Below are 12,959 nucleotides of genomic sequence, written 5' to 3'. Positions count from 1 at the left end.
ACAGTGGTAGTTCAGTGTTTAAGACATTGGACTACAGATGTGAAGGTAGTGAGTTCAAATCTGAGTTCTGCCAAGCTGCTACTACTAGGCGTTTGAGCAGATCTTATTGTTCAGTTGTCTAAATGAGATAGATGCAAGTTACCCTGGATAAGGGCATCTGCCAAATACCATAAATGTAAACTTTTTTTTTTTACTATGAAAGTAAAAAAAAAAAAAACAACAACAATATGACTGACCGACACAGAGACAAGGGGACACAAATACAGAACACAGACACTGGTATCCAAGGTGAAAATGGATTTTATTAAACAACATGAGAGAGGCAAGTTTAAGATAGTGGTCAAGGTCAAGATTCAAACTCAGATCCACAGCATAAGGGGTAGATGCTCAGCCAATGCACCACAGGGGAGGCAAGGTAGGGTTGGGTGTAGCAGGAAGTGAGCCGAGTGTGAGCAGAAAGGCAGGGTGAGGAGTGGACCTGGAACACGTGGCAATAAAAACACACAATGAGCACAGGACAATGCAACGAGGAAAAACATTCACAATAATAGAAAAAAACCACGAGTGGGGCCGGAAGTGTACCACACTGGAAGCCGGAACAATCTCACATACTCACACAAACAGGAACAAGAGGGAAAGAAAATATAGATCATATTTACTTCACGTTAACATGAAGCTGCAGTTAACATGAAGGTTTTTGTTAAAAAAATGCAAGCTGTTTTCAGGTGAAGGCCAATTATAAGTCAGTTGGGTCCCCTTTAAGACAATATCTTTCATCTGGAGCTTCTGGAACCTGGGGGTTTAATATATATATATATTAGCTTTTAATTTTCTTTGAAATTCTTGCTGACTAATAATTCATTTTGACTTATTAAAAACATTGTCAGAGAACCTGAGGTTGCAATAGAAATACTGACAGGAAGAAAATGTTAATTTATAATTTGTTGTTCATATAAATCTGATAAATTCCAGGAGGTGAATTGCTTTTGCAGGCCATTGTATATATGATTAAAAATATTGCATCTTTTTAGTAAATTAGGGCCTAAATGTTTAAAGTCTGTGTTTGGTCAGGACAAATTTACAGGCTATATACAATAAATACAATATTTTCTTGGTTCTAGTAGCAACCTCTACCTCTTGCTTTCACTTTATTTGCATACTCCAGTTTACAGTCCATTATACAGTATGTAGCACATCATCTTTAAATTATCAACCCATCTTCATTACTATCACAATTTCATATCCAGTTCATGTGGACTCTATTGATACATTTTGTGACATTATTGAAAGATAAATATGCATCAACTGACATGTTGTTGAGAATCAGATAATAAGCTCAATCAAGACTGACTTCACAGATGTGGAATGACGAATCAAAGCAATCAGTGAAATCAATGACAAACGTAATGGACTCTCTTTAATTCTTTTAGTCCCTTATTCTATGACTCACTTGTCAGTCAAGTCAATGCAACCGCTTCCATTAAAATAAAACATCTCATTTGCAAGAATATTTCTTCTGATATAAATTAGAACTGTACGCTGTAAGGAAAACAGTGTTCTAATAGAAATATAAATACCATAGCACCTGTAAGGGAGAAATTGTGTTAAAGACCTAGAAAGAATACTGAAAATCAGATGAAAATAACATATTTTAACAGTGATATTATGTTTATTTAACTGAGTCAGTGCTACTCTATATTACAGCATATACTGCTGAAATGCCAGTCTGTATCATTTGAAACATGTCATGTTGCATTTAAGCGTGTATCACAGCTCACCAGAGGGGCTTTTGGTTGAAAATGCCCCATCACCAATCAGAACTGTGAACATTCTTTACTTTACAATGATGAGCACTGAATACATCTTTTTTTAAGATAAGATAAACTTTATTGATCCCACACTGGGGAAATTCCCTCGTTACAGCAGCTCAATTAAACAAAAAACAGATTTGCTTGTTTCTTTTTTCCTGACTTATTATAGTCTTTGTTATCTTATGTGGTAATACTCACTAATCTTCCATAATGTTGTAATCTTGGAAATGTGGAAATGACACAATTTCAGAAGCAGGTTTATTTTTTTCCCTTCCACCATGAACCTGAAATCAGAATTTAGGGGCAGTGGCATCATAGATGGAGATGTTTGGGCCTGAAAAAAGATCTGTCTGGCCAAAGATCTGTCATAAACCAATAACCTAGTTTGGGCAGAGGTAATATCTGCTCAGTAAAAGCCTGGAACCAAGCCTGCCCTCAACATCTGCTCAGAGGAAGAGCCACAGGCTGGATGCTAATCATTTTGGCATGTTTGTCTTCAAAAGTTATGGGCTTCAGAAGAACTGGGACATTGCTGAAGCAAATGGCACTCTTTTAAAGCTTTATTCTCTTGTTCTTTCTCTTCCATTCACCTTTTTTGTTCAATGATCCCATACACTTCTCAAAGCTTTGAAGAGATTTTACAAAAGATAGGAATTTATGCTCTCAGTAATGGAATGGCCTGCCCAACTAAATGCTGGATGCATCATAATTTCCTTCAACTAAACAAGGACAGGACTGAACTAATCATATTGGGCAGCAAGAAAGAAAATTCTGAAAGCTAAGATCTAAATATCAATTCAGAAACTTTGATGACCTCATAGACTCATATCCTTTCAGTAATTTTTCATTATCCACATAAAAACAATCATTAAGTATGTAATCTCAATAACATACCTATAATACCTATTTAATCCATGGAAAAATTATTCATGCTTTCACTTCCAGCAGGGTCAACTTCTGCAATGGTCAGGAGTTGCTCATGACCAAAGATTTTGGTGGGCCAGTCTCAAACAAAATTAAGGCAGGGCTTTCAATCATATTATCTAGCCTATAGCATTAGCCAATCATGTGATAATAGTGCAATGCAATGTTTTTTCCAATCTTCAACTGTCCAGTTTTGGTGAACCTGTGCCCACTGTAGTCCCAGATTCTTGATCTTGGCTGACAGTGGTGGAACCTGGTCGTCTGCTGTTGTAGCCCATTCACCTCAAGGTTTAATGTGTTGTGCTTTCTGAGATGCTTTTCTACTCACCATTCGGTTGCAGTAGAACTGAGTCACTATTCCCATGAATGTAAATGCAACTCGGGTCTGCACTTGTTCAGGTAGTAAATTAACCTTCACATGTTTTTTAGCCAACGACATAATTAATTTCCACAACATACATGTACCATGAGTGGCAGGGGAATGTTATGGGACACAAAAGAGGTCCACTGCTGTGCATAATTGCACCAAAATAATTTTTAAAAAATAAATAAATAAAATATGGTTTTACATTGCGTTCCCCATGTGCATTTTTGATTATATAAAATGAATGCAAATGCACTGGGATTTTATAGAATCAAGTGAGTCTGAAACCAGGCCAATGCTGCAAGGGGTGCTGGGAACAGTTGCACTTGGATTTGGACCACAGCAAATGTGCCCAGTGTGAAAACCACCTTCCTGTCGGCTCAAACCAATCTGCCCATTCTACTTTGACCTCTCATGACCACGAGTCATTTCCATCCTCATGAATACAGCAACATTCTGTTTAAACTCTAGAGACTGTTGTGCATGAAAATCCCAGGACATCAACAGTTTCTGAAATACTCACACCAGGCTTGTAGTAGATTTATAAATTGTGACAGTAAAATGATGCTGGACTGGACAGATTAAAATGATCAGGAATGTGGGTCAGAGAGCATGTGGACTACAGCTTGTCGTCTAACCTATGTTTAACTAAAATCTCCCTCAGGCCAGGTTTGTTATAAATCTAATCCATATTTTATGGTGAACAATGTGGTGACATCATAAATATCATACAAGTTTAGGAAATAACATTTACAATATATTATTTTATATTTTGTTCTTTCCACACACACAGACCAACACCCAGACATATACATACTGGGACCACTTGGTCTACAACCCCAATTCTGAAAAAGTACTGTACTATATTGAAAACACATTATCAACATATTATTTGATGTTTTATTATTGTGAATGTAATTTATTTTTGAAAATATGCACTAATTTAAAATCTGATGACTGAAAACACTCCAAAAAATTTGGGACAGTCAACTGTTTACCACTGTGTAACATCACCTTTTCTTTTAATAACACTTATTAAGTGTTTGGGCACTGAAGACACCAGTCGGTTAAGTTTAGCAAGCGGAATTTTCCCCATTCATCCATTATGCATTTCTTCAGCTGCGCAACTGTACGGGGCCTTCGTTGCCTTATTTTGTGTTTCATATTGCACCACACATTCTCAATCAGAGACAGGTCAGGACTGCAGGCAGGCCATGCTAGCACCCGCATTCTCTGCTTACGCAACCGTGCGTTTGTAATCCGGGCAGAATGTGGTTTGGCGTTGTCCCGCTCTGGATGGCAGCATATGTTGCTCCAAAATGTGTACATATCTTTCTGCATTAATGGTGCCCCTACAGATACATTTTGTATTTAAATACAAGTCAAAATACATTTATAAATCACTCCTCTTTATTTTTATTAGCATTTTCCATACTGTCCCAACTTTTTAGGAACTGGGGTTGTACATGGACCCTTTATGGAGACCCTTTCCTATTGTTCCAAAGACTCATTCTCAGGAACCTAATTAACATATAACACCCTAGGATGAGCCTACCCAACTGGGGGTCCACCCTGACATAAAAGCCATTGTGTCTCTCCCATTTGGTACTCTGGGCTTATGCTTATTTATCTTTCAATAATGTCACAAAATGCATTTATCATCACACATCATATACACTCGACCAGTTTGATGTGAACAGTGACTGAAGTTCTTGACCTGTATCGATATGATTTTATGCATTACACTGCTGCCACATAAGGCATGGAAGAGGATCTCCTGGGAAAACTGAAAAAACTGAATCAAATATATAATTCCAGACCTTCTCTTGAAAGACCAAACCACAGAATTATAATGTAGTGTGAAGTGTTACATATTATACTATTTTTTGTAAGAAATTATGTAAGAAGTCTTAGACAGCAAGTTGCAGTGGAAAGAGGGCATAACAGCATTGGTCAAAAGTCTTTCCTGGCAAATTTCTTAATATATTAGTACCCTGTTGTGTCTTGATCCAGTAGGGTGCAGTCAGATGCAACAAAGCCACTCTGAAGTCTTCTTCAGCAAAGAAACCCTGAGGCAGTGCAGTAGACGCACACATCTCTCACAGTCTAATTGATCACAACCTCCCATGCCTGGGTCTAAAATAGCAAACAGAATGGCTACTCACCTGAGCCCATCTATAGCTGTCTCTGGACTATTCGAATATAGGCTGCTGAGGCCAGATGAGAGGGAAACACAAAGCAATCATTAGTTCATCTGACTGTCTTAAGTTGTCCAGGACTGATTGGATTAGAGAAATTTGTCATGGTTAGATCTGAAGTGCAGTATAAGACACCTGACTGATTTAATCAAGAGCTTCTGTAACATCTGAATATTGAAGGCAAGTGTGTCGTCTTAGGCTTGTCTACCAATCCATCCATCCACTATGCAGGCTTAGCATAATTTTACGTTTGGAATAACCATTACTGATGGGTTTTGACGGAACCTGCTGTAATCTTTTCATGTATGATGTCCACACTCATACTGTTAAGGCTATTTTTTTATTTTTTATTTTTAGAAAAATATAAGACATAAATCAGCTTCAAACCACCCTAATGTTATATGCAGCATTATCCTTTTTTAATTAATGTATTTTTTTTTTTTTTTAGATGTCATATAAGATGTTGTATAACTTCAGACCTAAATTGCACTATTTTTAATCATTTAGGATTATTCAAATTTTAATAGGTTTTAAAGGAAATTTGTCATGTCATATATTAGACCTAAGCAAAGTATTTATCAGCAGTGATTTTTTATCCCATTTTATTTCTCTGAAGTCCTTAATGCCTGTTACCTTCAGCTTCAAAATGATTTGAATTTGCATGCAATTACTGAATAATATAACCCTCTGTAAATCTGGACATTTTGTCAATTGTGCCTGAAAGGGTTAATAATTGATGGTGATCTTTCTACGGAAAATATTTAACACATCACACAAGACTTAATGGATTTTTGTGAAATGTTGTGAATAACAATTTATTGGGGAGATTACAGGATATTGATTAATAATGAATGATTTTGATGTTTGTTTTAGTTTAAATTTTGCTGGTATGAAAAACCCCATTTAGAAATGTGAGGCTTTATTGGCTGTGTGAATGACATAAAAAGGAGATTTAGAAATTGCTGCATGAGGCCAACCTCATCGTTTATTCATCAGTTTCTTTCAGCTCTGGCAAATTACCCATTTGTGTCTTCCTGATGTGAAAGTGTATGTTCTCCCACAGTCTATCACAGTAAATCTTATGTATCTGGGGTTTTTTTTTTGTTGTTGTTGCTTTGTTTTTTTTTTCTTTCCATATTTGATGTTTGTTTGTACTATCAGCAAGTAGTATTCTGAAGTGCTATGACCTTGAGCACAAAAAAGGTGTTTATTCAATGCTTCAATGCCAGCAATTCAAAGAAACATGCAGGCAGTTTTTTAAAATGTAGTTTTGTTTTAATTCTTCCCATATTCATATACTTACTAAATGTCAGTTACAATATACGGTAGCCATGAGGAATGCTAAAATAAGCCAAATCTTTTGAACAGATGTCAAAGTATAATTTTTATTAACTAATTAGTATTTTACTGGCTTGTTTAAGCATTAACACTTCCTTTGAGGTGTGTCGCTGTGGAGGTGTGATGGAACTAGTAATCGCTACATGATATGTCATATGATTCTACTCTGTTGGCCTTGCGTGCTGCTTGCACCTCCACTTATTGCTGTCTGATTGTGGATGAATATTCATACAGCTTGTTACCAACAATAGAACATTAGTTATGGTTGCTGGGAGAGGATGTTGAGCTAAAAAGCTCCAGGCACACTGTCCCATGCTTCAAAGCTAGACTTTTTAGAGCAGCCTGATATATAGCCTCATGCTGATTACTCCATTTAAAGCCTCATTTTGCAGCTTGCATAAACAGTGTGTGTCCCACTCGGCATGGTGGTGAGACTGTGATTATTCCTCCATGCTCCCGCCATTCGCCAGCAGCTCCAACTGGCTTCTTGGCCCTCTGGTGAGCTCTGGCATGCCACTGCCTACAGGCTTGCTAGCACTAATGTATTTTAGTTGTGTGCTAAGCACTTCACAGATTTGTTTGTTCCATATTTCTGAGGATATGTTGCAAAGGGTAAAGAATGCTCATCAGGAAAAAAACATTTTGTAAGCTGTTTGGCTGTTGCCAAGTTACTGTGCAGGTCCCTTTTCAGCTGACTGAAATATACTAGAGTGCTATAGTACTACCGAATTCAACACTGTTTTACCTCACTGCTTCAATCACTGCTTCAATCCTGTCTATTGCTGTAAATGTGGGATCAGGGAGGTTGTGGTGAAGTGTGGTTACAATCTCAAAAATAAGTGTTTATCTCTACCTTTCCTTGTCTTTTGTATCTTTAGTATGTATCTTTTAATTTGAATGTAGTGCAGTGAAGTGTAATGTATTTAAGGAACATAATTTCACCTGATCAATGACACTTGTACCTTTATTAGATTTTTGAGTAATAATTTTCAAGCTAGACACTAAAACTACAAAAGATGTACCCCTAAGACTACTACCACAGTGAAGTTTAGTATCTGAAAGGTATTTGTTTTGGTTTAGATATTGGTTTAACAGCCAGGTATTTATGGCTACCATTAAATCATTTACAGTGTCTATTACAAAGCATATCTTTCAGTATGACTCTAAATGGCAATTTTTGGCTTATAATTACTTGTTGCAGATTTGGCCATGCAGCAGTTAGTCCAGCAATAACACGTTGTTTGTTTGTCTAGAGAATAAATTGGAGCAGTGAGCAATAAGTTGGAGCACCTGCAGCTGTGCAATGAAGAAAGCTTACAGCAAATATTTTGTGTTATGCTTGTCGGTAGTAGGAGTGTAATGTAATGCCACTGTCTGTATTCGTTTAGTGCTCCAAATATGTATATGAATCCGGGTATAAACCATAAGTAGGCATGGCCTAAACCAGAAAGTGCTTGAAAAATAAGTAATTTTTTTATTAACACAATGTACATAAGCAATTTCTTTATTAACTTGTCATTTTTCATGGTCTACATCGGCTGCACTGCTAGGAAGTGACATCCTTTCTGTACATGATGGCACCCAGCAACCATCATCTTTTTATGATTTAGAGGCTAGTTGCAGTGGTAACATGCTCTATAACAATCCTGCTGACATTCCTCATGGCTATATATTTTGTCCCCTAATTTATTAGTTAAAAGATAATTTGGCCGAGGACACCGACCTGAGGAACCTCAGCACGTTCCCAGGCTTATTTCAACTAGGTCAGGAGATTACACCATTTTCTCATCTTTAGTCTGCACTCAAATCTCAGAAAAGTAATGGGATTTTATTTAAATTGACCAGAGAAGAGCACCGTGTTGGCACTCCATGAAGGAAGGAGATGCACTTTGTTCAAAATAACCTTTTATGAACCATCAGACCACCAGAAGAGTATTATTACATGAAAGGGGTTATTACAGAAAATGTCCTGCTCTGCCTTTTGTTTGTCTGAGGTCGTGTAGTATCAACTGATACAAGATGGCTCCTTACAAATGCTTGTGTAATAGATTCTGGCAAGCCATTGTGTTTCAAAACATCAAGGTCAGGACTTCAGGGAGATGAAGAGTGGAGTGGGCAATGTGGCGCTGCATCTAATGCCTCTAATCTTCTATGTGGATCTGTCTTTGTTGTGCTATTCTGCATGGCTAGTACAAAAGATATAAAGGGACAGATGGATTGGAAAAAGTAGCTGTCATTTTGTGGGCTTTTCAAGGCACCCTCAGCTTTTCAACACAAGCCCTTTTTGACTTTTTGTTTTTGTTTTGTTGTTTTATTCCTAGGCTACTGGTTTGTCACTGTCTGATATGTTTGCCACTCTTTAGCTATCAGAATAATTTGGTTACATGCATGCATATGATCGTGTGTATTGTTTGCGGCATACTAATGACTTATTGGAATTGGTTCCTGATGGTATCTCAGTGATTCCTTACGTACTAGAAGATGCATCCTAGTGGAGACCTTTACAGTTCAGATTATGAAAACATCTATTAGGCTACATGATCCTTCAGAGGCCAGGCCAATGATATGTACGGGATGGCACTGTCCTGATTGAAGTACATATCTGATGTACTGCTGTGTCCCCTGAAATTGAAAGGATATTTCATAATGAGCCCTCTTTTGGCTGTAGAAGCTATTGAAGTGTCACTGAAAAAGAAAGTATGTATAAGGCTTAATGTGTTACTGCTATGAGAAACATGTTTCAAATAACCTGTAGCACAACTTGAAAGGTCCTCAGTCATATTTAAAATGGCTCATGTCTTTTTTTTTCTGTGCATATATTTTAAATCTAGAGTGCTCATTTCCTCTCTGAGGCCTTTTTCCCCTTGGAGTCATCGTTAACAGAGACCTTGGACCCCGCCTTCAGACTTCACGAGACAGTTGCAAAGGTATGTTCATCCACTGAATTCCAAGTTGAGTGCCTCTTTAATTATTCATCTGTTTGTCAGAGTACTCGTGAGTGGTGGATATTAAGAATTGTATACATAGTTGGAAAATTTAGTTTAGGTGAGGTACACATAACCTAAATGTGACATGAGGACAGGTAGTGCGTGTTTGTGGGGGGGTGTGGTGTGAAAGTTTTGCTTCCTGACAAGCTGTTTGCCCCACTGCTACTGCTGTTCACATTTCTCCTGTTTATGAATCTTAAAAATGTATCCCATGCATTGCTGTGGTTCTTCATTTCCATGCAAAGTAGTGCTTTGTCTAAACTGATAGTCTCATGTTAAGCAATGATGCATGTGGTTAAATATATTGAAGACTTTCTGTTTCTCACCTTAGAAGACTTATTTTTCTTTTCACTTTCCTTTTTTCCTCAAAGTAATACACAGCCAAATGTGTCACTTTATAAAAGAAGCTTAAAGACATTGCACTGTGTTTTTGTTCACTCTAACATACCCTGAAAGCAACAGTGTTCCTCTAGACACAGTGATCATGATGGATGAGCATAATGAATTCGTCACATAAATGTGCATAGTATAAAAAAAAAGGCACTTCCGAGCAATATATCAATAAACTCAACTAAAATTTAGCTTTGAAACCAGGTTTTAGCTGATGTTTTCTTTGTGACATAGCATATTTTTTTTAAATCATTTGCTCCTGTATTAGTTTAAAGGAGAAATTATCACAATTTCATAGATTAGTAATCACACACTGTCGTGAATTCCTCCTCTTGGCACACATCATGGTTCCCAGAAAATGTCATATGCTTTGTTCTGAGTTCTCCAGGTGCTTTTATTTATTACACCAATGTGCATTTGTTTTAGTGCTGTCTCTTCCCGTCTTGTTATTGGTCTGTTACTTGATTGTGTTCAGTCTGTTACTGTGTTCGGTTCTTGATTTGTTTACCTTCTTATATACTCTGTATCTGTCTCTGTGTTCAGATCAACAATAGTATATTATGTTACTAAGCCATAGTCTCTGTGTATACCTGTTATAGTTCTTTACCTTTGACCTGTGCCTGTGTACTTTTCTTATGAACATTGTAGTATATTGGTGTGCTGAGAGCACAAAGACCAGCAGGTAGCTTGTGGCCACAGATCTGCATCATTACTTTATTAAAATCCATTGCTCACCCTTCTTGTCTCCAAAGACATTGATTACTTCGATAAAGGATGGTCCCTGACAGCCCATTTTCATACTCACTGCTTTTTCTTTTAAGAATAACAAAATTTAAAAAAAAAAATTAGGGATTGAAAATCTAAATGCCCTTATAACTCTTATGATCGCTCCAATATATTCAGTTACATGATGGATTTGATATTTTAGTAAAATACAATTTGTAAAATTCCTTGTAAAACTTGTAAAATTCTTTGCTTACGAAGATCTGCATAAGAAACTAACATGACTAAATGCCAACAATAGTTACTGTGCCTATGACTATAAATAAGACAATTGGAAGTGGTTATGTTTTGTTTTAAAGTGCTGCTTCATTTTACCACTTTGGACTAGCGCCATGGATTCTGATCACTGAAATGCATACTACTTAAATAATTTTATTTTATTAATTTTATTTTATTTGATTTTACCATTCAGGGGATGTATATTCTCCTCATGCTTTGGAGCTTTACTCTGGGTACTCTAGTTTCCTCCCCCAGTCCGCCAGTTAAAAGTCATGTGTTGTAGGCTGACTGGCATCTCTAAATTGTCCATAGTGTGTGAATGTGTGTATGAATGTTTGAGATTGTGCGCTGTGATGGGTTGGCACCCCATCCAGGGCTATCCCCCACCCTGGGGGTAGTATAAGCGGTACAGAAAATGGATTTATGGAATTAATTTACATAACAATAATTTTACATAACAATGTTCAGAGTAGGAACACAGTGTGTGTGTGTGTGTGTGTGTGTGTGTGTGTATGGTGAGTTACATGATGGGATTTATTTATGCATGCAGAAGTTTTTGTTGATGTAAAAAAAAAAAAATCATGCCTGCAGTCTCATGAATCTTGTAAACATAGGGGCACAATGTTTCAGAAATAACACATGCACATGATTCATAGCTCTAACATGAATGTTGTGCACACATGTGCTCAGTTCATAGCTTTGTGCTCATACTTACTTTATTCTCAACTGTGCCTTTTGCAAATTTTCACATTTATACCAAAAGGTTCAAGTATTCTTTACAGAATCCAAGAAGGATAAAAAAAAAAAAAATAGAAAAAGAAAAAAGTAATTGTGTTTCTGAGTCTGTCTTATATTCAGAACTTTGACTGTATGTCTTTAACATAGCAAAACAGGTCAAAAATGAGCAATGATCCACCCTGTTATCTTTCTCTACCCATTGATTTTATTTTTTTCCAATGTTGAGGTTTGCCTGAAGGAACATAAAAAGCAGCTAGGTTTTATCCATTTTTAATGACTAAAACCTATGATAACTACTAGCTAACAGCCTTTAAAATAAGCTCTGCCATGTAGGGTTAATATTGGTATAACATTCTTGCATTTTTTTTAAAAACTCAGTCATGAAGGGTAAGGAGAAAAAAAAATCAGCTGGCCCATTTATCAAAGGCAGCAATGTTTTACCCATTTTATCACAAAGACCAGTCTGACAACTACTAACTTTGAGATAAGCTCTGGTTACCTCAAAGTGTGATTTTTATTTTTTATTTTTTCAGTTTTAAGTTGTTGTTTTGACTTTGTATCTTGTTATTTTGACTTAGTAAGTCATTATTTAGACTAAGTATGTTCTTATCATTAGGGGGCAAAGCACCGAAGCTGGAAGTACATTTATAAAAGCAGAATCACCAAATTTGGCACATGTCATCTTCAGAGTAAGTCACACAATAGTTATCAAAAGAATCTTAAATATTCCAAATGCTTTGCCCAAAAATTTTCAACAAATCTGACAGCGAAGCCGCAGATTTCATGTTACGTTGATGTCACACCCAAGTCAGGTGATATACACCTTTGTTGTTGTTAAAGATGCAAGGTGTTTGTCAGCTATTTTCTGCTTTATTGTGATCTTGCAGTGCTGTGTCTGCACCTCATCACAGGCGCTGCAGTCTAACCATGGTTATTCTTTAAGATCAGAACACAGCACAATGCCAATTGTAGCAAGCAAGCTAATCTGGTCTTTGGCCAAGTTTATTTCTGGCATAATGACGTAGGAGTTGGTTTTGGTGACTTGGCATGTGACATGTGCATCCAAATTATCCTGCCAATTTGTGCCTGTAGAGTAACAGTAATTACTGTGAATTTCTTTAACAAGGTTGTCAGGGTGACTCACAGCAGCTCAGGAACATTAGGTTTTAGAGTATTTTTTCTCCTAGACTCAATAAATGTATTTTTC

The 12,959-nt window shown here is 36.8% G+C and overlaps 1 protein-coding gene across 5 annotated transcripts in view; it reads left to right on the top strand.

Annotated features, from left to right (window-relative positions):
- LOC108271148 (inactive N-acetylated-alpha-linked acidic dipeptidase-like protein 2) overlaps positions 1 to 12,959 on the top strand; it is a 302,511-nt gene that overhangs the window by 217,249 nt on the left and 72,303 nt on the right. For all 5 annotated transcript variants that reach the window (XM_017478480.3, XM_017478482.3, XM_053683146.1 and 2 more), the window contains one exon: positions 9,467 to 9,562. In XM_017478480.3, the coding sequence (XP_017333969.1) occupies positions 9,467 to 9,562 (96 nt within the window). The remainder of the gene's footprint in view (positions 1 to 9,466; positions 9,563 to 12,959) is intronic.

This window comes from Ictalurus punctatus, chromosome 10, assembly GCF_001660625.3.
Source record: "Ictalurus punctatus breed USDA103 chromosome 10, Coco_2.0, whole genome shotgun sequence".
Taxonomy (NCBI): domain Eukaryota; kingdom Metazoa; phylum Chordata; class Actinopteri; order Siluriformes; family Ictaluridae; genus Ictalurus; species Ictalurus punctatus.
This window is presented reverse-complemented; position numbering and strand designations above follow the sequence as displayed.